Source organism: Diceros bicornis, chromosome 19, assembly GCF_020826845.1.
Source record: "Diceros bicornis minor isolate mBicDic1 chromosome 19, mDicBic1.mat.cur, whole genome shotgun sequence".
In the NCBI taxonomy this organism is placed as follows: Eukaryota; Metazoa; Chordata; class Mammalia; order Perissodactyla; family Rhinocerotidae; genus Diceros; species Diceros bicornis.
In genome coordinates this window covers 51,248,674-51,275,995 of record NC_080758.1, presented here as the reverse complement: position 1 = coordinate 51,275,995, position 27,322 = coordinate 51,248,674, and the positions used below count along the sequence as shown (strand labels likewise).

The following is a 27,322-nucleotide window of genomic DNA, read 5'->3' as shown; positions in this document are numbered from 1 at the left end:
TGGCGGCACGGCCCATACATCAGCGAGATTCCCTCACACCACAGCCTGGCCATCTCCCGCACAGTAAGTGGCTCTATGAGTCACCTGCAGAAGCAGCATCTTCCCAAATACAAGAGACATCGGGGTCTCCCCTCTGGAGCCCCTGTCCCTGACAAGCAGGTTGGCCTGTGACCCCCATCGGCCACAACGCTGCTGTGCAACCACTGCCCACGCTAACTTCTGCTACAACTAAACTCTACTAAAACGATTCCAGCTGACCGGCTCCCAGGAAAACAGGGTGGGAGGAGGGCAAGTTCACCACTCACCTGTCATCCAAGGACTGTCTTTAAACTGTGAGGCAAGATGGCAAGAGGTAGAGGACCGAGGAACCAGAAGAAAGAAATGTCTGTGGTCAAACAAACAGAAAACAATACCAAACACCTTCCTGCTCTAAACCACGACAACAACCAGGCGAGGAGGAGCCTCCGAGTTTCTGTCTTATAAACACACACATTAACGGACTATAAGAGCCAGAATGGGTCCAAGAACACAAGTGCACGAGGGTGGAGTACATCCAACACACACACACACACAGAAGTGTGAATGAAATCACTGGAAGGCACCAGGAGGAAAGCTGTGTTTCTCTTCTTCAGGTTGGAGAGAGTATGTCTATAAATTAAGCAATGGATACAAATCTGTTTTAAGTTTTCTTTTATTTTTAGCCATACTTTTCTTTGCCAACTTTTTATTATGAGCATTTTCAAACACACAGAAATGTCAGAATTGCCAGTGAACACCCACATCCACCACCTAGGTTCTAGAACTGTTAACATTTGCCATACTTGGGCCGGCCCCGTGGCTTAGCGGTTGGGTGCTCGCGCTCCGCTGCTGGCGGCCCGGGTTCAGATCCCGGGTGCGCACCGACGCACCGCTTCTCCAGCCATGCTGAGGCCGCGTCCCACATGCAGCAGCTGGAAGGATGTGCAGCTATGACATACAGCTATCTACTGGGGCTTTGGGGGGAAAAAATAAATAAACAAAATCTTAAAAAAAAAAAAAAAACATTTGCCATACTTGATTGATCGCACATCCATCCATAGATCCAGTAAAGTTTTGAGAATTTCAAAGTAAGCTGCTGACATCTGCACACTCCTCCACTGAACACACCAACATGCAGTCACTAATCACAGTTGTGTGTTTACTTGTAGGTTAGGATGTATATGGTGAAATGTACAAACTGAAAGGTACCACTGAGGAGTTCTGACAAGTGCACACACCCATGTGACCCAAGTCCCATCAGGACACAGGACACTTCATCACCCCAGTCGGCACCTTATCATGTAGACTCTGCTACCCGCATATAAACTTCTTGATCCTAACCCAGCCCTGCTTTACCTGTGACTTTGACATCCCAAATTACATTCAATAAACTATTCTCCATCCAAGTAGAATAGTTTTGTCTTCCACTTTGAGGTTCCATGAGAGAAGCGGCTGCCGACCTGTGGAGGGTGCTCAGACTGTATTTGGAGATTCCCTTTGTACCAACGAGGTCTTGACCGCCTTACTTAGCTGTCTGCTGCTTTAGAACCAGGCTCACTCTTCCTAAGGGCCACTTTGCTTTGCAGAGTCCATCCTCTCAACCCACAGGAGGCCGTCCCTTCCATGGTATCAGGGAGTGAAGACAAACGGTGGAAACAAAAACTACAATAACTGTTTTTCCTACTATTCCAGGTCAACTTTCCCACTGGGGGTGAACCAGAGAGGGCCACCTTCGCTCTGCACTGAGGTGTCACAGGAAACCAGCACACAGACCACGGCGTCCTCACACCTTGGCGTCTCCTGTAAGGCCCAGCCCACCAGACCTCCCCGCCGCCACGCAGAAGCTGATGCAGTGAGCTTGCACGAGAGCTCCTGGCCTCGTCCTGACCTGCCTCACCTCCGCTCTGCCTGGGACTGGCATGCAGTCTCTCCGGGGAGGCGGGTAAAGTAGAAAAAGCCAACCTGATAAGTGTCCCTGTCCATTTTCTCGTGTGAACGAGAGCTGCAAATGAGTGAAGGAACCAAACCTTACCCACCTGCCAGCCGTTGACAATCTTCTGGTTAAAAATCCCAAACTCATAGCGGATTCCATAGCCGTATGCTGCCAGGCCTAAGGTGGCCATTGAGTCAAGGAAGCAGGCTGAAAATTCCAAACACAAAGAACTTCTTGAGATCAAGGACAGCAGATTCGAGGCCCACCAGAAGCAACACCCAGACACCCAAGTTAAGCAGGCGACGAGAGGCCGGCCTCCAGGGCACCAGTGGTTTAGTGGGGACCAGTCAGCCTCAGGTTCAAGAGAAGGAAAACTGAACTCCCCTTCTCACCCCCCGCAGCTTGGGAGCCTGGGGCTGTGCCAAGAAGATATCAACGTGGGGGCTATTTGGGGGGTGTGGGAAGAGCAGAAGGGAAGAGGTAAAGAATCCCACAGAAAATACCCTCAAACTCGGCACGTCTCTAAACGCACTGTCCCCCCACTACCAACCTTCTCTTAGAGAGGCCCCCTCAGGCTGAAGGCCTGCCCCTCCCCACACACATTCTACTTACAGTCCAAGCTACCTGGAGAGTAGGACAACATCACAAAATTATCTCCCCCCACGCTAGTGAAGAAGGCACAAAAGCCGGGGCTGGGAATGGGCATTTCACAGTCCACAACGCCAAACACCCAAGGCCAAAGTGCCACCAGGCCCCCCAGAAGGTGGCTGGAGCAGCATGCCACCAATTTGAGCCTTGTTCCAATCAAAATGTCTTGAGAAAAAACCCACAATGTATTGAATAAAGATCCAGAAGACAGCTTATTAAACTTCTGGATTAAAAAGAATAGAAAAGCAGAAAAAACTCCACACGAAACACCAGCAAATAAAATACATGCCCAACTCAGCAAAAGTGCACAGAGCCGCGGCACAGAGCTGCTGAGGGGGAAGAAGATACACGAGTGTCAGATCTGGGCTCTGGTTTTGAGGAGATCATTCCCACAGGAGGGACACACAGCATATCAGGCTATGGCAGCCTGGGAGTGCCCCTGGTCTGCACAGGTGAGAGGAATCCGCAGAACCAGAGGGGCCCAAGAGGAGATGCCGGCACACAGTTCACAGGGAAGGCCAATGAGTGACACTGCAGACATGGCAGGAAAGGTGCCTGAGAAGTCGACAGGAATCAGATGGCGAAAGGCCTGAGAATGCCTGAAGGGAGGCAGATGCCCATGGGCGGGGGTGGGACAGCCCGCTGACGGGCACCTCCTTCAAGCGAGAGGTTAGCTGAGGCAGCCATTCCAGTGAGGCAGACCAAGGGGTCTTCTAGACCCCTCGAGCTTAGGAAAACAGGTTCTGTTTTTACTGACTGAGAAAGGACAAGATGGGAAGACGACCACGATCAACAGAACGTCATCGGGCGTGAAGGGGACTGCAGGGGACTGAAGCCCTAGGGGCTCATGGTTCACTGGGGCTTCCTGGGGTCTGCACTCTGCCGCTGGCCTGGACGCCACGATGTGGTCTGCAGGGGAGTAAGCTACAGCCTAACATGTTTGGTATGATCTCAGCTTCGTAAACCAGAACAGAGCCCTGCATCTGAGGCAGGATGCACAGGACACACATAGGCTTTCACACTAGGGGGAGGTGAGGCAGGCCTTGAGAAGTGTTTCTTTATATAGATCCATGTGTTATTTTGTTTGAGAGAAACACATGCTACATTTATAATTTCTGAAGAATTTAACTTAAAATTTGAAAACATACACGTATACCCCACGGACAAATTTTAGTGTGTGCTCCCTTTACAAAATGACAATTCCATTAAGGGGCAGTGATGTGAAGTGGCAGGGCCCAAGCCCACCCTCTCAGGGACTCTCCACACACCAGGGCAGCACAAAACTTGACTTACTTCTGCCCCAGAAACACTGTGCCCACAAAGTGGACCGCTAAATCAAATTCACCATGACTGCTACTGCCACTTCCGTGTGCTTAACCCAGCTCCCTCTCCCCAAAAAGCCCGGCAAAGTAATTAAAACAGAAAAAAGCAGAACAAAACTAAGTATGCTCAGAGTGGTCCAAGACAGCAATATACCCAAAAAGAATGGCTCTGTTACTTCAGGGCCATTTTCCTGTCTACTGTAGGAAAGCAGGACTATCTTGCTGTAAGCTGGGCTACATTCACAAACTCTGTGTGTGTCTGTGTGTACCTGTGTCTATGTCTGTGTTTCTATCCATCTGTCTTTCTCCCAATTACTGACTTTTGGATGGTGCGAGTGCTTGGCATATTGGAAACTCCTCCTAGCACCAGTTACCCAACACTGGCAAGCCTGGTCTTCGTGATAATTATGAAATGCCCCTTGTGAAAGAGAACACATATTTTTTATTTTTTTTTCCACTGGTGGCAAAGATTTCAACCTGGAGAACACACTCTCCCATCCACTCTCAGGGACCTATTCACCCCAACCGACCAGCATCGGGAACACAGCTGAGCTCGGCCTCACTAGGTGACCACCGACAAGGCACCAGGTCAGGAAAGACCTTGTCCTAGACAGATGCCTGGGGTTACCTGCCAGCCTCCCCAAGCCTCCGTTCCCAAGGCCAGCATCCTCTTCTATTTCCTCCAGTTCTTCCAAGTCCAACCCCAACTGTGAATAAAAACACAGGTCACATTTTCATATCACTTAATATTTTCCCTCAAGCAACAAGTGGAAAGATACTTAAATCTTGTGAGCTTATATCAAAGGTTAGAGTCTGCTTTATTTTAGACTTGAAAATCCAATGTTAAAATCTGGTGTTAAATCAATGCACGAAAATGAAAGTTTCCAGGTATTTTAAAAGGTGCCAAACTACTTAAGAATTAACAGCCAAAATGTGACATAGTTTAATAGCTAGAGATATTTATTGCCAGGTTATTAACCTACTTACAGTGGACAGATGATAACATGTATCCTAAAAATTCTGAAACCAACGGTTTCAGTAATTGTCTAATTTCACCTGGTCTAATGATATTTATGTGACCTCTTTTTAAACCAAAATCTAAAAGCACTTTCGCCATGGCATTCCAAATGCATTCAAACAATCTTATGAAACAGATATGGCACATAAAAATCAGAGAGAGAGCAACAAAGTCATAACTCCTTCACTTGACTTAAAACCATTCCAGAATGCAGATCTTTAGGCTCTCAGTTATGATAGACAGATAACTGTTCTATTAATCTGTCTTTAGTGTATTCAACTTGACAAATTGTTCACATTAATTATCTTAATCAGTGGTTTTTAAACTTTCTGGTTTAGGAGGACCCAAAAAGCCGTTGTTTATTGGGATTATATCTATCAATATTTATCAAATTATAAATTAAAATGGAGAAATGTTTTTTTAAAGTATATATGAATTCATTTTAAAATAAAAATAGGCCCGGTCCTGTGGCTTAGTGGTTAAGTGCACGCGCTCCACTACCGGTGGCCCAGGTTCGGATCCTGGGCGCGCACTGACACACCGCTTGTCTGGCCATGCTGAGGTGGCATCCCACATACAGCAACTGGAAGGATGTGCAACTATGATATACAACTACCTACTGGGGCTTTGGGGAGAAAAAGAGAAAAAGGAAAAGGAGGAGGATTGACATGGATGTTAGCTCAGGGCTGATCTTCCTCACAAAAAAATAAATAAAAATAAATAGGGCCGGCCTCGTGGCTTAGTGGTTAAGTGCGCGCGCTCCGCTACTGGCGGCCCGGGTTCGGATCCCGGGTGCGCACCGAGGCACCGCTTCTCCGACCACACTGAGGCCGTGTCCCACATACAGCAACTAGAAGGATGTGTAACTACGACATACAACTATCTACTGGGGCTTTGGGGGACAAAAAGGAGGAGGATTGGCAATAGATGTTAGCTCAGAGCCGGTCTTCCTCAGCAAAAAGAGGAGGATTAGCATGGATGTTAGCTCAGGGCTGATCTTCCTCACAAAAATAAATAAATGAATAAATAAAAATAAACCCATTATACGTTAACATAACACAGTTTAATGAAAAACTACATTTTTTAAAACAAAAAAAAAAACTTTACTGAGAAGAGTGGCAGTGTTTTCTATTTTTACAAATCTCTTTCCTTGGTTTCAATCTGTTGATTACATACAGCCTCTGGAAAACTCCACCGCATACGTGTGAGAGAACGACCTAGCAGACCCCAGCAAAGGTCTCAGGGGCCCCGGCCATCTCCAGACCACACTGTGAGAATCTGATAAATTACAAAGGGTGGAAGAAAAGTTGTGAGAAAATGAAAACATCAAAGTCCTAAATGAATGGTTTAGTGTCTATGAAGTAAATTGAATGGTATTAACACATAATAATCTGATTCAGAGTAAAATTTCAAAATATTGACTTTATTCCCATAGCAATTTCAAAGAGTGTATTCCACCAAAAATATTTTGGGTGAGTGTGTGCCAGGGGTAGAATTTACCCAATAATACATTACTGGCTTGAAGTTAAGAAATATGTTTACAACATTTTCCAAACTTATCTGACCATGGAACCTCTTATTCACGAAACATCTATTAAACTCAGAGACCAGTAAACTAAATAAAGACAGGCTAAGAGTAGATATGGAAAGATGTTTTGTTCGTTTAAGCTTTTACTTTGAACGTTATAGGCACACACAGCCTAGTAGCGCGAATTTTGCCTTGAGTTTGAAAGTGTTCAATACAGACACAAAAAGTAGCTAATTGATAGACCCTAAAACCTTGCTAAAGTGGACTTCTGAACTGAAGACAGAAAAAGAGCATAACAGAGCACTCTTAACAACCTGTTTTTTATTGAGATATAATTCACATACCATAAAATTCACCCTTTAAAAGTGAACAACTTAATAGTTTTTAGCACATTCATCAAGTTGTGCAACCATCACCACTGTCCAATTCCAGACCTTCATCACCCCAAAAAGAAACTTCACACTCATTAGCAGTTACTCCCTATTTTCTCCTTCCCTCAGGCCCCGGCAATCACTTTTCTACTTTCTGTCTCTATAAATTTGCCTATTCTGGACATTTCATAGAAATGGAAACATACAATATGTGGCTTTTTGTATCTGGCTTCTTTCAACTAGCATGTGTTCAAGGTTCACCCATGTCGCAGCCCGCATCAGTACTGCATTCCTTTTTATCACTGTATGGCTCTACCACATTTTGTTTATTCATTCATCAGTTGATGGTCATTTGGGGTTATTTCTACTTTTTGGCTTTTGCGTAGACTTTTGTTCAATTTATCTATTTTTTCTTTTATTCCTTGTGCTTTTGGTGTCATTTTTAAGAATCCATTGCCAAATCATGAAGATTTACCCCTATATATTCTTCTAAGAGTTCTATGGTTTTAGCTCTTATATTTAGGTTGTTGATCCATTTTGAGTCAATTTTTACATGTGGTGTGAGGTAGGGCTCCAATTTCATTCATTTGCATGTGGAGATCCAAGTGCTCTAGCATCATTTATTGAAAAGACTGTTCTTTCTCCACTGAACTGTTTTGGTATTCTTTTCCTTTTAAAGATTTTATTTATTCATTTTTTTCCCCCCAAAGCCCCAGTAGATAGTTGCATGTCATAGGTTCACATCCTTCTAGTTGCTGTATGTGGGACTCGGCCTCGGGTTGGACGGATAAGTGGTGCCTCGGGGCGCACCCGGGATCCGAACCCGGGCCACCAGCATCAGAGCGCGCGCACTTAACCACCAAGCCACGGAGCCGGCCCCTTCTTTTCCTTTTAAAAAATCAATTGACCATACACGACACCAAAAGCACAGGTAACAAAAGAAAAAATAGATGAACTGAACTTCATGAAAATTAAAAACTTTTGTGCATCAAAGGACACTATCAACAGAGTGAAAAGAAACCTACGGAATGGGAGAAAATATTTGCAAATCACATATCTGATAAGGGATTAATATCCAGAATGGACAGAGAATTCCTAAAACAACAACGATAAAAAACAAACAACCCAATTCAAAACCAGGCAAAGAAGTTGAATAGGCATGTCTCCAAAAGAAGACACACAGATGGCCAATAAGCACAAGAAAAGATGCTCAACATCACTAATCATCAGGGAAATGCTAACTAAAATCACAGTGAGAGACTATCTCACACCCTTTAGAATGGCTACTATCAAAAAAAAAAAGAAGAAAACGACGAGTGATGGTGAGGATGTGGAGAAAGTGGACCCCTTGTGCACTCGGTGGGTAAGTAAAATGGTGCAGCCATTGTGAAAAACAGTATGGTGGTTCCTCAAAAAGTTAAACATAAAATTACCATATGATCCAGCAATTCCACTTATAGGTTTAAACCCAAAAGAATTGAAAGCAGGGTCTGGAAGAGATATTTGTACACTCATGTTTATAACAGTATTATTTACAATAGCCAAAAGGTGGAAGCAACCCAAGTGTTCACCAACAGATGAATAAATAAGCAAAATGTGGTATATACATACAATGGAATATTATTCATCAGCCTGAAAAAGGAAGAAGATTCTGACATATGCTGCAGCATGGATGAACCTTCAAGATATTAAACCAGTCACAAAAAGACAAATATTGCATGATTTCACTTATATGAGGCACCTAGAGTATCAAATTCATAGACAGAAAGTAGAACAGTGGTTGTCAGGGGTTGGAGGGGGATAAGAATTGGGAGTTAGTTTTTACTGGCTATAGAGTCTCAGTTTGGTAGGATAAAGAGAGTTCTGGAGATGGATGGTGGTGATGGCTGCACAACTTAATACCAGCGATCTCTACTTAAAAATGGTAAAGATGGTAAATTTATGTTATGTGTATTTTACCACAATTTTTTTAAATTGGTAAAAAAATCACAGGGCCAGCCTGGCGGCATAGTGGTTGAGTTTGGTGTGCTCCGCTTTGGCAGCCCGGGGCTCGTGAGTTCGGATCCTGGGTGCAGACCTACACCACTCATCAAGCCATGCTGTGGCTGTGTCCCACATACAAGATAAAGATGGGCACACATGTTGGCTCAGGGCTAATCTTCTTCAAGCAAAAAAGAGGAGGACTGGCAACAGGTGTTAGCTCAGGACCAATCTTCCTCACCAAAAAAAAAGGGGGGGGGAATCAATTGACTATAAACGTGAGGATTTATTTTTGGACTCCCAATTCTATTACACTGATCTATATGTCTATCCTTCTGCCACTACCACAGAGTCTTGATGACTGTAGCTTTGTAGTGAGTTTTGAAATTGGGAAGTGTCAGTCCTCCCACTTTATTCCTCTTTTTCAAGATTGTTTTAATTATTGCTGGTCTGTTGCATTTCCATGTGGATTTTAGGATCGGCTTGTCAATCTCTGCAAAGAAGCCAACTGGAATTTTAGTGGGGATTACACTGAATCTGTAGAACAATTTGGAGAGTACTGCCAGGTTAACATTAAGTCTTGCAAGCCATTAACATGGAATGTCTTTCCATTTTTAGGTTTTCTTTAATTTCTTTCAACAATATTTTATAATTTTCAAATATAAATTTGCACCCCTTTTGGAAATTTATTTCTAAGTATTTTATTGTTTTTGATGCTATTTTAAGTGGAATTGTTTTCTTTTCTTTTCTTTTTTTTTTTGTGAGGAAGATCAGCCCTGAGCTAACATCCATGCTAATCCTCCTCTTTTTGCTGAGGAAGACCGGCCCTGAGCTAACATCTATTGCCAATCCTCTTCCTTTTTTTTCCCCTTTTCTCCCCAAAGCCCCAGCAGATAGTTGTATTTCACAGTTGCACATCCCTCTAGCTGCTGTAAGTGGGACGCCGCCTCAGCCTGGCTGGACAAGCGGTGCGTCAGTGTGCGCCCAGGATCCAAACCCAGGCCGCCAGTAGCAGAGCGTGCGCACTTAACTGCTAAGCCACGGGGCCGGCCCCTGGAATTGTTTTCTTAACTTTTTTGGATTGTTCATTGCAAGCATCTAAACACACAGCTGATTTCTGTACATTGATGTGTCTGCAAACTGGCTGCACTGTCATTTGTTCTCATATATTTTTACTGGATTCCTTAGGATTTTCTAGATCATGTCATCTGCAGATAGAGATAGTTTTCCTTCTTCTCTAATCTGGATGCCTCCTAATTCGTCTTCTTGCCTAAATACTCTGACTAGCACCATCAGTACAATGTTGAGTAGAAGTGGTGAGAATGACACCCTTGCGACAAAGCAGCCGGTTAAACCCCAGCTGGGGACGCAATCAGTCAAATGCAGATGGCAGGACACTCCACTGGACAAACCTAGTTTTCAACAAATAAACTGCAAGGCAGAAAAATAAAAGAGAGGAGAAGCCTATAGATTAGGAGAGATTTAAGAGACATATCAATCGGGCCGGCCCCGTGGCTTGGCGGTTAAGTGCGTGCGCTCTGCTGCTGGCGGCCCGGGTTCGGATCCCGGGTGTGCACCGACGCACCGCTTCTCCGGCCATGCTGAGGCCGTGTCCCACATACAGCAACTAGAAGCATGTGCAGCTATGACGAAGCATGTGCAGCTATGACATACAACTATCTACTGGGGCTTTGGGGGAAAAAATAAATAAATAAAATTATAAAAAAAAAAAGAGAGACATATCAATCAAATGCAACTTAGTTTCTGAACATACTGTTGAAAAATTATAAGGCAATCAGAGAAATTTGTGCACGGTCTGAAAAACTGATACTAAAGAGCTATCAATATTTTAGGGGTCATAATTGTATGACCCTGTCTTTTAGAGATACCTGCTGAAATACGCAGAAATGAAATATTATGCTATCTGATACTGGCTTAAACAATCTGGGCATGGTAGGGTGTGAGTGGGACAAGACTGGCCATGAGTGGAGTGTGGCAACTGGGGAAGCCAGCTAAGGGGTGTGTGGGAAAAGTTCACGCGAACAGTCACTCCATTTTTGTACATATTTAAAATTTTCGATAATGAAAACACTTTTAAATGTGTCCTTGATAGCTCAATCAGGAGACAGCGGCTGCTTCTGAAGTCCTAGCTTCCGTTAAGTGGCTCCCTGGTACTCCTCCCCACCTGTGAGGCAGCGGGTCCTGTTTTATGTCGGACATCACGTCATCAGTGTGGGCTGGGGAGGAGGCCCGTCCAAGCCCTGCATCCTCGTTTTGTTTCCCCTCAGAGCATCTGGACTCTGCTTCACAACTAGAAGGGCCCAGCGATGTGTGCCTAGAGACACTAAAGCTTCCACCATCATAAAAACCTTTCAAACGCAAGATTAATTAAAAGCTATACAGCCAGGGAGATACCACTTTTAAGGAGAAAACAATATAATGTTTAAAAAGATATATGCTTCCCTGTATTTTCTAAATCCCTACAATTAACACATTATTTGTGTAATAAAATTTATAAACAAATATTGCATATCTACAGTATAAACACTCCGTAAAATCTTTACTATCTGTAAGAACTATATTAAGAGAAAATGTTTTGAAAAAGAAAACATTTTATACAACTGTCAATTGCATTGAAGATCTAAGTCACTGTATGTTCTGTAGTCCTTACAGACATGTTCTAACATTCATGTTCAGTAAATGGAACTCAAACGACAAATCACCTGCCACGATACTCTCTATCTTTTTAGATAACTTTGAGCATAAGATTCCTATTTGGAGGAGTCAAACTTTTGTTCCAAAGTTTTATTGTGCCAAGTGAAATGGCCTGCCGCAGACACTCCTTGTCACTGAGTCCTGGGAGACAGGAGCCCCGCAATGCTGGGCTGACAGTGGTGTGAAGCTCACACCACAGCGCCTCCAACAAGGCCCCCAGAGCGCCTACCCCACCAAAGAAAACCGAACAAAAGCAGACCAGTGAAGGTGCTGGGAGGAGGGACGACTCTGGTGAGGACCCTTCTATGTACTGCAAAAGGGCAGGAGTGCTGCATGTTCACATCCTGGCAACTCAGACTGAGCGTCCTGGTGGTGGCGGAGAAAGACGGCATCCAGGGAGAGGGGACAGACACAGAAAACAGAGGCGACCAATTCCAGCTCCGCTTTAAAACTGCAAATGAACTGTGAAAGGCCTCCAAGTGAATAACTTAATGAAGAACCCTTAAGCAAAGGCAGCTTCTATTCTGATTAGGGAGAAAGGGCAACTTCATAAGTAGAGGGTAGGATGTGTGCAAGAGGTTATCTTAGGGGTAGGGGAGAGAAACCGGAGAGAGGTTACTAGTTCAATAAAGCAAGGAAAACTAGGACAATACCAGCCACTTCTGCCACAATCTGCCCTTGGGGTGGGGGTGAGGAGTACAATGGTTTCCAGAAGCCTCCAAACCTTAGCAGCACAATGCAACCCAGTCCTTGAACCCCAGAGTATTAGCTTCCTGTCCAATTCTTGCTTTCTCCCCTTGAGAAAGAGGAGCGTTGCCCATGAACTCATCCTCCCCCACGTGGGGTAGAATACACCATACGACATCTCCCAGGTCCCAGATGGCTGCAAATCTTACCATCAGTGCTCGCCTCTGTGGGGCCTGGATTAAAAACCTCAGTGCACCATTAGGCTACCCAGCAGCTGGCCCCAAGGACCCCTACCTGATAGATGGCTTCATCACAAGCATTCTGAAGGCCCAGGTTCACCATCGTGTTCTGCAGTGTACGGCCCATGTAGAATTCCAGGGAAAGATAATAGATGCGCTGAGGAAGCAGAAGAAAGCATCTTAGATTTTTTGCTCTGTCCCCACGCACAAGGCAGAGTACAGTGATGAGTGGACCCATAAGAGCACCTGCTCAGGGGCTTCACTTACGTTACCCTGCACTTGCCTGCAAATCCCCAAATGGGCTCACTCCTTCACCGTGGCCATCCTCAGCTTTCCAAGGGCAGCCCACCAGGGGACCCTTCTAAAGCAAAGCCTCTGTTCATCGCCCTTCTGGAGTCCTCAGGGGATATAAACCAACCTCCCCCTGCTGGTGGGGATCAAGGCTCCCAGAACCGGACATAGCCTGATCTGGGCTTAGCTGGGCCGGTCCCCAGCCGTGCACCCTTGAGCAAGTGACCTCTTCACATCTGTAACATGGGATAAAACAGCCCTGTAAGGGGGGAATATTTTCAAGTATTAACAGCTTCTGACACCCACCTTAAGTACTCAATAAACAGCACAGTCAACACACTGGGATGGATGGGAGGACGCATCCATTGCTACCAGGCAGCAGTCTGGTTTCTGCCTGCTGTTTGTTTGCTGGTTTTGGGGATTGAGATATGTGACAGCTCCGTGTAAATGAGGAAGACGATCAGCAACACTTACTGGGCACCAAGGAGGGTTCTGAGTGCTTCCCTTGCCTGGTACCATTCACTCCTCACAGCCCCCCAGGGGCAGGGATGGTGGTGGCTGACGGCTCGGAGTCCTGCTCTTACACAGGACTCCGTGCTGCCTCCTACTGTGCCATCAAAAGTAAGGCCTGGGAAAACTGTGCAGGCAAGAAGGGAGAAATCTTCCAATTAATAAACGTAGAAGGAATGAGAGGAACAGAAAATCACCACAGGAACATCACGGGAGTAACTGCTGCTGACGACAGCCAGTGCGAACACTGAACTCAGTGGGCACAGCTCTGAGGACTGACAGGATACCTGCACAGCTTCCAAGTGCCTCCCCCAGACACTTATTAAATGCCATGGTGGTTCTAACAAACATCCCCAAATTCTCTGATAGCCTTCACTCCCGGAGGTGGTGCTCAACTCCCCTCCCCTTGAGGGTGGGCTGGACCCGGTGACTCCATTCTAAAGAATAGTTTGGAAAGGGAAAACTAACTTCACAACCAAGAGACCTGACTGACGCTGCCTTCCCCAAGTCATGGAGGTCAACTCGCCAGTAACAAGTTGTGGTGATAAGCTGTGATGAGAAGGGGACTTCGCTTCTGTGATATTTTTTCCAAACCTGCCTAACCCCAGACTAATTGTGAGAACACATCAGATAAAACCAAACTGAGAGACGTTTCTATGAAATGCTGATCAGGATTCTCTGGATTTGTCAAGGTCGTGAAAGACAAGGAAAGATCAATAAACTGTGGCAGACAGGAGGAGACTAAGGAGACACCACAACTGAACACAGTGAGGATCTTGAATCAGATCCAGGGACACAGAAAGGACACCAGAGGAAAAACAATCAGAAGTGCGTGCTGAGCCAGCGCCAACCTCTTCATTTGATAACTGTGATCACTGCAGTCATGCGAGGTACTAACACGGAGGAGCCGAGTGAAGGGTACATGGGGACTCCACACGATCTCTGCAGCCCTCTTAAATCTAATAGTCCTTCTAAAGAAAACGTTAGGAAACAAAATCAGGCTCACATCTGTGAGTGTGCACATGCATGATGAGAGAGTGCACGACTCGTATTCAGGCAAGGGTACTGAGTGTATCATGTTTTATCTTTCCTGTGGGTTAAAATTTCCAAAATACAATCTAAAAATCTATTTCCCTATGGGTTGCAGAATTCAGGGAGAGAAAAGGCCTGGATCCACTCTCCTTAGACTGCAAGGAGGGCTTCTGAGGCTGTGGAGTTTACTGGGACGCCCGTGCAGGGCAGCCTGTCTGAGCAGAGGGGCCCTCGCCACCACACCATGAGCTTCGGAACCCGCATTCCATGCAGTGATGTCCTTAAAGTGTCTTTTTTACACCCCATTTAGAATTTTGACCAGCAGCTGACCAGCAACATTGTGAGAAACCCAGTGGCCATCTGCCAGCCAAGGGGCATCAGCAGAGTCCCCTTCCGGGTTTTCCAGCAGCGTCTGTACCATGACTCCCCACTTGACTGCAGTAGTTTTTAAACTATTCTCAGAATGAAGAAGCAGCCTCAAAGGAGAGGCTGGGTAGAAAGCGGCTCTCAACTTCCAAAATACACAGGTAGAGAGCCTAAGTAAATGGAAAGACATCCCATGTCAATGGACATTGGACAAGGCTTAACATTGTTAGGATGCAATACTCCCAAAACAGATGTATAGATTCAACATAATCCCTGTCAAAACTCCAGCTGGCTTCCTTGCAGATTCACAAGCTGATACTAATATTAAGATGGAAATGCAAAGGATCCAGAATAGTCAAAACAATCTTTCTTGAAAAAGAAGTACAGGGCCGGCCCCGTGGCTTAGCGGTTAAGTGCGTGTGCTCCGCTGCTAGCAGCCCGGGTTTGGATCCCAGGTGCACACCGACACACTGCTTCTCCGGCCATGCTGAGGCCGCGTCCCATATACAGCAACTAGAAGGATGTGCAGCTATGACATACAACTATCTCCTGGGGCTTTAGGGGGAAAATAAATAAATAAAATCTTTAAAAAAAAGAAGTACAAAGTTGGAGGACCCACACTTCCTAATCTCAAACCTTACTACAAAACTAAAGTCATCAAGACTGTGTGGTACTGGCACAAGGATGGACACATGGAGCAACAGACTAGAACAGAGTCCAGAAATAAACCTTGACATTTACGGTCAAGTGATGTCCTTCCACAAGGATGCCTACAGAGTTCAGTAGGGAAGAATCATCTCTTCAAGCAATGGTGCTGCTACAACTGGACATCCACATGCAAAAGAATGAAGCTGGGGGCCGGCACAGTGGCGCAAGCGGTTAAGTGCGCGCGCTCCACTGCCGTGGCCCCAGGTTCGCCAGTTCGGATCCCGGGCGCGCACTGACGCACCGCTTGTCAAGCCATGCTGCAGCGGCGTCCCACATAAAGTGGAGGAAGATGGGCATGGATGTTAGCCCAGGGTCAGTCTTCCTCAGCAAAAAAGAGGAGGATTGGCGGATGTTAGCTCAGGGCCGATCTTCCTCACAAAAAAAAAAAAAAAAAAAAAGAATGAAGCTGGAACCCTACTTTACACCATATACAGAAATTAATTCAAAATGGACAAAACACCTAAACGTAGGAACCGAAACTACAAAACTCTTAGAAGAAAACACAGGAGTAAATCTCGATGACCTTGGATTAGGCAATGGCTTCTTTCGATGATATGACATCAAAAACACAAGTAACAAAAAATAGATAAATTGGACTTCACAAAATTAAAAACTTTTTATACCATAAATAAAGTAAAAAAGACAACCCACAGAATGGGGGAAAATATTTGCAAATCATATAACTGATAAGAGATCTGTATATAAAATATGTATACAACTCAATAATAAAAAGACAACCCAATGGTTGGGCAAAGGATCTAAATAGACATTTTTCCGAAGAAAATACAAATTGTCAATAAACACATGAAAAGATGCCTAACACCACCAACCACAAGGGAATGCAAATCAAAACCACAATGAGATACCACGTCACATCCACTAGGACGGCTATAACCAAAAAGTCATCAGATAATAACAAATGTTAGCTAGGACGTGGACAGATCAGAACCCTCATACACAAATGGCGGGATTATAAAATGGCACAGCTACTTTGGAAACCAGTCTGGCAGTTTCTCAAAAAGTTAAACAGAGTTACTACTCGGCCCAGCAAGTCCACTCCTAGGCATATATCCAAAAGAAATGAAAACCTAAGTTCACTCAAAAACTTGTATGTAATAGCCAAAAGGTGGAAACAACTCAAATGCCCATCAATTGATGAATGGATAAATAAAATGTGGTATATCCATATAATGGAATATTATTCAGCCATAAAAAGGAATCAAGTACTGACACAGGCTACAGCAAGAATGAACCTAGAAAACATTATACTAAATGAAAGAAGCCAGTCACAAAAGACCACATACTATATAATTTCTGTTATATGGAATATAGGTAAATCTATAGAAACAGAAAGTAGATTAGTAGTTGCCTAAGGCTAGGGGGATAGGGAATTTGGGGTGATAGCTAAAAGGTGTGGGGTTTATTTTTGGGGTAATGAAAACATTCTAAAATTAATTGTGGTGATGGTTGCACAACTCTGTGAATAAACCAAAACCACTGAACTGGGCACTTTATTTGGGTGAATTATATGGTATGTGAATTTTATGTCAGTAAAGCTGTTACCAAAAAAAAGTTGAAATAATGTACAAAAATTGGAGAGATTACAGTAAAATAAATGCTGTATATAAAACATACACTTGTAAAGACAGTAGAATAAAAAGGCCTCTGCCTGCTTCTCTCTAACACTCACCAACTATTAGAAAATAGAGGTGGAGGGGCCGGCTCCATGGCTTAGTGGTTAAGTGTGCACGCTCCACTACTGGAGGCCCAGGTTCGGATCCTGGGCACGCACAGATGCACCGCATGTCCGGCCATGCTGAGGCCGCATCCCACATACAGCAACTAGCAGGATGTGCAACTACGACATACAACTATCCACTGGGGCTTTGGGGGAAAAAAGGAGGAGGATTGGCAATAGATGTTAGCTCAGAGCCAGTCTTCCTCAGCAAAAAGAGGAGGATTAGCATGGATGTTAGCTCAGGGCTGATCTTCCTCACAAAAAAAAAAACAACAACAAAAAAAGAAAATAGAGGTGGAAAGTTAGCGCAGGTAGAACTAAACTAGAAAACTGGCCCTTGTGCCACTTTGCCACCAAGGAGCAGGGTGGGGACAAGGGTGACTATCCAGTGCTTGTCTCTGCTTTCTGAAGACAAGGAAATGATAAAGCACTTCACATTCACATATGCACACTCACACGTGCATGCACACACTCACACACACAGGTGCACACTCATACACGCATTCATGTGCATACTCGCACGTGTGCACACTCACACTCGCACACATGCACATTCACTCACGTGTGTGCACACACACTAACGCACACACTCACAAATCTGGGAACACAAATGTGCTCCCTCCAGGCTGCACACACCAAGCCCCTGCCCTACAGTCCAGCTGTAAACAGCTGGTTCCCGAAGAATTCTCTCCACTCCGAGAGATGGAGTGAAGGATCCACATCCTGAAAATAAGAACAGGAAGACAGGACAGGAAACATAGTGGGCAAAGTACACCCAGCATTTACCAAGAGGCAAATGAAATGTGTAAACACAGACGCCTCCAAGAAGCCAAGAAACACTGATAAGACCAAGCACGGGCAAGAGTAAAATGAATAAGAAATGAAACAACTACAGAGAAGGAGGTGCCACTGAGTGCACACCAAGGGTGAAGCTGGAAACAAACACCTGGTTGAGGAAAAGTGAACAAAATGGCGGAAAAGCATGAAAAGGAGAGAAAAATGTCCATCTGGAAGACAAAGGATACCTAACATCTGCATAATTAGTGTCCCTAAAAAAAGAAACTGAAGAAAATGTTAAAATTTTTTTCAATATATAATTTAAGAAAACTTCCTATACGTTTTAAAATCTACAAATTAAAAGAACATGCATACATACAAAAAAAACCATACAGGGCTCAGTCTTTGACGGCCTTTCTTTACTTTTTTGATCATTAGAATGTACGGCTTCTAAATTACTATCCAAATTCTAATATCCTTTAAATCACAAACACAGCAGTATAATGAATGAATTCACACCGCACGCTAAGTACCCTACTGTCCTGTCTGCTCACGGCCCATTGCTTCTTCCTGACTTCTCATCATCCTGGACGTTATTTACACTACACTTCAACTGAGCTATTATTATATGGGGTTTTCATAGCACTGAGCCCCCTCCCTCCAGACAGGGCTTAATGACCAAACTTGAGAACACCCCGAGCCCAGTAAACCCAGCTATCTGAGCAGAGCGTGGAGACGGTTTCCAGCACGATCATTCCCTTTCCCTATGCACACACGAAGGCTTGTTTCTCCCCCACACACCCACTTCTGGGGTTCTCCCCAAGAGGTTTTATAAAAAGTAGGTAGGTCAGGAATATAATCAAGATGTTTTTATTCTGCCCTTTACTATACATATGTATTTTTAAAGTTGCTGTAGCTTGATCTTTCTGCTAAAGTTTCTAACTTTTAACTAGTATTAAGAAAATAACTTGATTACCTCTTTTTGTACGGGATGGATAGTGAGGCATAAAACGTTGGCTTAGTTTTTAAATCTTTGAATTTCTTTCATTTTTCTCCAAGCTGAGCAGATGTCAAGGGTTCAGCAGTTTATTTAATTCTGCAGTGAGCACTGGGCAGCCTCCTGCTGCAGCTCTGCATAAGAGGGGAGCAGAAGCAACATGGCAGCCAGGTGCCCTGGAACCCCACCCTCTCACAAGAGATGGGCGAGTCAGCACTAAGCCAGGCACTGCTGCAAGACCCTGCTTGCTGCAGCTCTGGACTCAGACTCGGCTTGTTGTTTTAGAGATCTGTTTTAAGAACTTTCATAGTTTCCTCAAATATGTGGATTTTGTTTTCCCTGGTTTCCTTAAGATGGTTCAGAGTGAAAACCATCAAGCTGAAGAAGGCTTGCTGGAGGAGCTAGCCAAGGAGATGCATAGACTTTTGAACCGTGTACACTGGGCTCTAAGCCAGAGGGGTGACCTAAGTCCCTTCACCTCTCTGAGAACACCACGTCCACCTTGGTGTTCAATACAGGGCTAGACCTGGACTCAGACAATGCTGGTGCCCTCACCAGGCCAGATTTTCAGGGAGCATTGGCAGTTCTGGAAAAAACTGCCTGAGAGCACAGGCTTGGTCCCAGAAGAAGCCTGGGGGACTGCCTGCAAAGGGCCAGCTCCTCGGTGGCCCTCAACTCTGCTGCTGCAGGCCCAAGGCCATGCCAGGCCCAGTCCAGCCTCTCTCCTGCCTCCCTGACCAGCATCTGTGCAACCTTGCAGCAGAGCCGGGAGCGCTGGCTGGAGAGCCAGATGCGCCCTGCTTCAGCCTGAGAGAAAGAGGGACCCCTCCCCCTCTCTGCAGCAGCTCTGGGGGCCTGCTGCCTGCGGGGCTGAACTGGGCCACTCATCTCTCTTGCACGGTCCCTTCTCGCAATACGACCATAACAAGTGTTAAGTGGCCCAGAGGCAGCCTTTCTTTTTCTTTAATTGGGTTTATTTATCACATGCAAAGCCTACACCAACAGGCAACATCACAGAGAAGCATAAACGAAGCTCTTCGGCACAAACAGATGGAAAGATGATCAACAATATATTAATCTTCTAAAGATATCTTAGGAGGTAATGAACTCTACCTGTGGAAATGGAGTTTAATATCAATAGGTAGAGCCTTATTTTGCTCTTTACACAACTGAGATTAATTAATAGAACTGGACTTTTAGAGCTCTCCAATTTCTTTTCCCTCTCCTAAAAGGGTGTTTAGAGTCTTTGTTTAACAGGAGGGTCTGAACGTTCTGTAGGAAAAGGAGAGAAAGAACTTTTCCAACACTCAGGGCAAAAAAACACAGATCGGGGCAACAGCTCTCACCACGAGGAAGAACCTGATTCTACGGGCAGGTCTGGCCAGAGACGTGTCATCTTGTGCCCAGGAAAACACAGCGACGCTGCTCTTGTCTATTAGAGTCGCTGTGCTGCAGCCACATCTTAACACACCAGGTGCCATCTCGCTGTGGCTAGGTGGGCACAGAGTGGCTCCCAGGCAGACTGCCGGCTCCCTGCCGCACAGGACAGAGCTGGCCCTGACATGACACAGGGACACTGACCACTGACCCAACACAGTCAAGTGAGCACAGCGTTCCGCCAGCCAGCTCTGGTGGATCCCCAGCCTCTCCAAATGCACCAGGGCCGCCTCCCTGGCCGGACCTTTGCTCCCACAGGAAGAGAAGCCCACCTTCTCCTTGCCGCCCTCCCCATGCCAGGTGAGCCCAGTGAGAGGATTACTGGGATGGGGCGATCTTCTCACCTGCCAGACAGCTGCGGCTCATCCTCACCTCCACTCACCATGTCCGGTCCACTGCGTCCAAGGGGCTTTTTGGAGGGTCATGCCAGGGGCAGCTTTACAAAACCACTACTACGTTTGTGTAAGGATGCTTAGCATCATCTGCCACATCTCTTAAGCCCCCAATGAAGGCACACTCAAGCACTTTCTTTTAGAAATAAGTGCCAGGGAAACTTGGCTTCCCATGAGTAATTGGTCGATTTTGTCTCAATGTGGATCACAGATTTCCTTTTTCACTTTAGGTACTGGTCCCTAGGACTAGAACATGGGTCCGTTTGCTCAAAGTCAATTTGGAAAAGTAAAACATAATAAAATTCTAGAATGTGAGAACTTACAGGGATCTTAGAGATCACTTAGTGCTGTAGGAAACAAATCTATCTTGCACTCCATGACATTACACTGCTACAATCCTCAGCTTGCCACCTTCCATGCAGTTAAGCTCTATAAAATGTCTACTCGCTCCCATCCCATAGCCAATCACAGAAGGCTCCTTATCACCGACAGATAAGCCGGAGCCTAAGCAATTTATGCTAAGTGATCTGGACTGTGTCAAACTACATTTCTAACTCATGTGGTACTAGTCAGCGTTTTAAATAGCCACTTCCACACTTCATTCTAAACTGTTGCAAGGATGAGAAAAGACACTCAGCTGAAACTGAAATTACATATAATTCCTACTCCAGAAGATCTCGTTGAAGGCACCTTTAACCAAACTTTTCTGTTGTCCAATTATTTTCTAAATTTGTGTTCTTTGCCTGCCCTTCACCGTTTCCTAAGAACCCCATTCTGTATAAGGTAGAAAAAAAGCCAGCTATCTCCTGTTGTTTATTTGCTTCATGTCTTAGTATGCAAGGGTTTCTAAATGGCTTAAGGCCTTGCTCTGTTTAATGAAAAAAAAATTAGGTATGATCTGAAAAGGCTTTATAAAGTTCTCTCAATTTTCTTACTTGTATTTCTTATTAGTGGGACACTGGCTGAGTAAGGTCTGTGGATGACAGCACTGCGTCTATGTGAACATCCTGAGGTTAATCTCGCCTGTGGTTGTGTAAGAGACTCTCCCCGCCTCTCGGAAGCACACACTCACATTTCTAGGGGTAAAGGAGCATCAAGTCTGCAACTTACTTCCAAATGGTTCAGAGAAAAAGTATATTAATATAGAGAGAAAAAGACATAACAAACGTGTTAAAAGGTTCAATGTTTGGGGAATCTGGGTGAAGAGTACATGGGAATTCTTTGCATTATTCTTGGAACTTTTTCAAGTCTGAAATCATGTAAAACAAAGCTTTAAAAAACCATTTAAAAAGGGCAGGGATGCAGAAGTGAGATCAGTATTTCATAAAGATACAAAGGCCCCGTGCAGCCATCTACACCACCTGGGTACTATGGTTCTCCAGAGAAACAATTAACAGGATATGTACATAGAGATGTATTTTAAGGAATTGGCTCATGTGATTGTGAAGGTCGAGACCAAAATCTGATCGGGAGTGGGCTGGCAGGCTGGAGACCCAAGGAAGAGTTGCATTTGGAGTCCAAAGACAGTCTTCTGGCAGAATTCCTTCTTGCTGGGGAGGGTTGGGGGTGGGGATGGGAGGGTGGGGGTGTCAGCCTTTGTTCTATTTAAGGCCTTCAACTGATGGGAGGCACACCCACATTATGGAGGGAAATCTGTTTTTACTCAAAGTCCACTGATTTAAAGGTTAATCTCATCCAAAAAAGCACCTTCACAGAAATATCCAGAATATCTGACCAAATATCTGGGCATCATGGCCCAGCCAAGCTAACACAAAAAATTAACTATCACAGCCTGTAAGAGAAGAGGCCAAACTGTCGTCCACAAAAATTCATGGCATGCACTCTGGGAGGCTTCTTAATCTCACAAAATGATGGCTTAACCCTACCTTCCACTTGGCAAGCTGTCAGGGTAACTGTCAAAACAGAACATCTGCCCATCATCAGCTCCTAGCCAGAGAGAATAACTGAGCTATCTGCTATCAGGGAAGTCTGCCCACGGGACGCAAGGTCCACTTCACACAGACAGGTGGCAACACATCAGAACAACTGGGTGTGTTAAAAAGATTCCAGCGGCTGGTCCCACCACTGACCAATTAAAACAAAACCCCAGAAGTGGGGGTTACAGGCAGCCAGGCTGCAAAACACTGCTCTAGGTCCTCTTCCTTTAACTCTCGGGTCCAGCCAAATCATAAGATGAATTCTATTCATCATGATTATCTTATTAGAAAGACATAATACCATTCTGTGGCAGAGCTGCTTTTCCTTAATCTACCACTGTGGTTATGCCATGAGCTTATGGCAAAGAGCCATAGTAAACTGATTATTTTATCCACAGCAGGGATGCAGTAGGCCAGGCACAGTAAACTGGCTATTCCATCCACTCAGGGCAGGGATGCAGTAGGCCAGCTGTCCACATTATCCAGCATCTGCTTTAACGACCCATGGAAGAAATCTCACACCTGCTCATTCTAGACGTTATTGCAGAGACTCCACGACTCCCATCACTGGGCATGATCTGCCATTTGCTTTAGTTGCCAGAACTTATGTCTGCATTTTGGTCCTGACCTTGCACCTGAGTTTAACCTTACTGTCCCTCCCCAACTTTCTCTTTGAGGTCTTCTATTAATTTGAACCTTTTGTGTCATATCTTACTTCAGCACTCTCAAATTCTTTTTGGATAGAGATGGAGCATCAATATAAAATGGGAACATTTTATAAGCAAACTTAAAACGATAACGTTTTAGAACAGTTTAGGACCTCAGAAATGGATCACCTAGCTCAATCCCCCTTCATTTTACAGGTGAAAAAACTGAGGCCAAGAAAGGTTAAGAAATCCATCCAAGCCTCAGGTTGCACAGGCGGAACAGTAAAGCCAGGACAAAGGAGCTTGGACTCCTGCAAGCCATCCCTCGCCATCCAGTTCTGTGTTCCTGAGTCTGGAGTGGAGTCCCAGCCTTGCCATCACTTCAGAGAATCCTTGAACCATCTTTAGAACTAAGTGCTGCCTACTGCCAAGCGCAAACCTCTCAATTTTAGCCAGATTTTTTGACTTGCTGATCTGCCAGGCAGGTTGCTTTAAATCTCTTCCTCTGAGCACTCGAGTTTCAACCGTGTCCGCTGCTACCAAAAGCAGAGTTAAAAGAGTTATAAAACAATAGGTACAGCACGATACTATTATGTGTAATGAAAACAAATATTCCTACCAGTATAGAAAAAAAGACCTAGAATACAAAATGTTTATAGCATTTATAGGGTTATTACTAGGTGGTGAGATGACAGTTAATTTTTTCTTTTGGCTTATCTGTGTTTTCTAATTTTTCCTCCAACAATCATAAGGACTTGTATAATTGTTTAAAAGACAAAAATAATAAATAAAAGCACTCTAGTTTATTAAATATAGATCAGGCTACCCCAGCCTGAAGTTCTGTGGTACGAGTCCCTGAGGCCATTCCTAGGGGTGAGGGTGCGCCTCTGTGGGATTTTTACTGGGAGCTCACCTCCCCTCGCAGGTTCTGACCCTCATGGGCTTGTTGCCAGTCCATTACAAGCAAACATACAACTTTTGCAGAAAAAGGAGATGACAAGCTCATTTTCAACATGAATTAGCCAGACTGGCTAATTAATTAGCCAGCACTTATATTCCAATTTTCCATTTTTAAATGGCTTTCTATCCAGAATAGGCAAACAATCTTCCATTTATGGGCTGTGTGGTTTCTTTACAAGAGAAAGGTTTCTGCCTGTAGCCAACACAGTAAACAATCAAAACTCAGACCTCTCACTGAGGATTAGCAAACCTGTTTTGTCAGAGGGATTAATTCCGTTTACGCAAGTCCATTTCCATAATCCCTGAGCCCATCACTAGCCTTTTCAGGATCTAAACATACATAAACACTCTAACAGGTGTGGGGGTATGTCCTGGTCCAGCTCCAGGGAAATACCCTTGAACATGCCCTTGTTGTCTACTACCCAGACAATAAAAATGATGTTGTGAATCAGAGCTCTGCCATCAGCAGGGAGTTCTGGGGGAGCCACTGCCTCTTGGGCAGTTTCCCTGGCAAAGTCATCCCAAGTCCTTGTTGTAAGAACCTGTTTTAGCCATTTGGTGCCACTTCTCTCTGTGCTGTCTTGCGTACTAAATATGAAGAGGCCCAGTTAGTATTCTACCAAATCTGTCCTTTTTACCATCTCTCTTTTAAAACACAGAGTGCCCTACGAGGCGGGCACGGTGGCGCAAGCGGTTAAGTGCTTTCGTTCCGCTTTGGTGGCCCAGGGTTTGCAGGTTCGGATCCCGGGCGCACACCGACGCACGGCTTGTCCGGCCATGCTGAGGCGGCGTCCCATATAAAGTAGAGGAAGATGGGCACGGATGTTAGCTCAGGGCCGATCTTCCTTGGCAAAAAAAGAGGATTGGCAATGGATGTTAGCTCAGGGCTAGTTTTCCTCAAAAAATAAATAAAAAAATAAAAAAAATAAAAAACAGAGTGCCCCAGAATAAGTTTGGAAAAGCAATCAACATCACTCTTAGTCATTATTAAACATTTCTTAACGCCTCACAAAAATACTCTAAAATACTATCAACAATGCAACTACCCAGTGCCCAGGTATAGACTGCAAATCAGATCTTTGCAAACTGGCTTCAGGCCTGCAAGCGTGTCCTTTCCTCATCAGTTTTCACTCTTTATCTTAGTATAGTAGAAAGGAGAAAATTCTCCATGGTCAAGAGCCAAAAAAAAAAAAACTGGCAGCAGGGGGCTGGGCAAGACTATGATATACCTGTCAAATTGAAAATGACCAATGATATTGGAGAAGGATATTCACTGACTTGGAAAGCTGTTGAAAAAGTTGCAAATGTCAATAAATGAAACAGAAAAGCCACAAAACTGTATATGCAAAATATCTCTTTTTAAATGTGTACGTATATTTAGGAATAGAAAAAGATCTGAAAGGACATACACCTATATTCTAACACGGTTAAGAGTAATGGAGACACTTCAGTTACTTTTCTTTTGTGTGTTTTGTATTTTTCTGCTGTAAACATGTATTTTTGCAAGATATACAGAGAAGTAACAAGTACTCAATCTCCGTGAATTTTAACATAGTAAAGTTCTTCAAGGAAGGTTTGGGTACTTCAAAGATAAAGCCTCCTTTGAGGGCTCCTTCTGGGAGCTTTTGCCCCCTCCTGCTTTAGCGGGCATCCTCAACGATTTTCCTCTAATCACTGCTTAGCCAAAAAAAGCCCCACAATTCCCTGCAGATGACTGAGCTCACCCCCTTCAAACACATCAACTGCCCAGGCCCGGTTCCAGTACCCTTTTCTCCCACACGCTGCTGCAGAAAAACAAAGGCGGGGGTGGGGTTGGGGGGCACCGACGGTGCAGCCATCACGGAAGCACACGATCGGTCAACAAATCCTGGAAAATTCCGCCAGGATTCCAGGGCTCGGAAATTTCGAGGAGCAGCGCAGCCCTGCAAAGCCGGGCTCCTCACGCAAGGGTCCTTCGGGCTCCGCCCTGAACAGAGGGAGCCAAGGCCAGACCCCCGGGGCCCGACTGCCACGGCTGTAGACTACAGCCCGAATCCGCTCTGCGCCCTGGGTGGCGGGGCGGGAAGGACCGGGTCAGGCCCGTGCAAAGCCGGCTGCCCCCCGGGAAAATACGGTGGGGGAGGCAGGGGCCCCACCCGAGGCTATTCTCCTCGGCCAGGGGCCAGAGCGTGGACCACCGGGGAGCTGCGGGGGCCGACGGGGCCCACGCTCAACCCAAACACACTCTGCCGCGGGGTCCCCGCGCGCGTCTCTCGGGGCAGAGAGCACGATCGCCGCAACAGCAGGGGCTGCGGGCCGCCGCCCTCCTCTGGGCGGGGCAGAGGCGCGGCCCGCGCCCGCCCTCGGCCGCCTCACCTTGGGGTCGCGCTCGTAGTAGTGCTGCTGCGTGCGGATCCAGCGGCCCACGAGGTGGTCGCGCACCGTGTGCGCCAGAGCGAAGAAGTAGTCGCGGGGCGTGGCCACGTTGCGGTCCTTGACCAGCGTGAAGTGCAGGTGCCGGTTGAAGCTCTTCCGCACCTCGGCCACGTCGCCCAGCCCCGCGATCCCGCGTACGCTGATCTGCTTCCGCTTCTCGCTGTCCGTCAGCGGCTTCGCCATCGCGCCGGCCGAGGAGCAGGAAAAACAGCTGGAGGAGAGCAGCGAGGACACGCAAACAAGAGGATGCTGCGACGGCTCTGGCACCAGGGACCTCGGCGACGCCGGCTGGCGCGCGCCGCGCCTGCGCGCTGCGCCGGGGGCGGGGCCTCCGGGAGAGGCGGGGCCTCTGGAAGGAAGGGGTGGGGCCTCCCGGAGGGAAGGCGCCGCGGGGAGTGGCTTTAGTCCTTGGACGTTGGGAGTGGCGTCCTGTTTTATAGATGAGAAAGGCGAGGTGACCGCCCACGGCCGCCGAAGAGCTGAGATCTGACCCCAAGTTGGCCAAGACCGGCAGAAGTGGGGGGCGACTAGAGGAGCTGGACGGCTCGGGAATCGAAGCGCGAGCTCCGCGATGCCCCTGCCCCCCAAGGTAGTCAGGGGGCAGGACCCTGCCCTCGGGGCTTTTGGGATTTCCGGGCGGTGTCCATCGCCTGCCC

The 27,322-nt window shown here is 45.9% G+C and overlaps 1 protein-coding gene across 2 annotated transcripts in view; it reads right to left on the bottom strand.

Annotated features, from left to right (window-relative positions):
- PYGB (glycogen phosphorylase B) overlaps positions 1–26,942 on the bottom strand; it is a 51,850-nt gene extending 24,908 nt beyond the window's left edge. The window contains exons 1-4 of one of the 2 annotated variants that reach the window (XM_058563364.1): positions 26,607–26,942; positions 12,515–12,616; positions 4,550–4,628; positions 2,055–2,158 (exon numbers count right to left, since the gene is read on the bottom strand). In XM_058563364.1, coding sequence (XP_058419347.1) covers positions 2,055–2,158; positions 4,550–4,628; positions 12,515–12,616; positions 26,607–26,849 — 528 coding nt within the window. In that variant the 5' untranslated portion in view covers positions 26,850–26,942. Of the gene's footprint in view, positions 1–2,054; positions 2,159–4,549; positions 4,629–12,514; positions 12,617–12,742; positions 12,987–26,606 lie in introns of those variants that run through there. The other variant, XM_058563362.1, reaches the window with a different exon arrangement.
- Between the last annotated feature and the right edge of the window lie 380 nt (positions 26,943–27,322).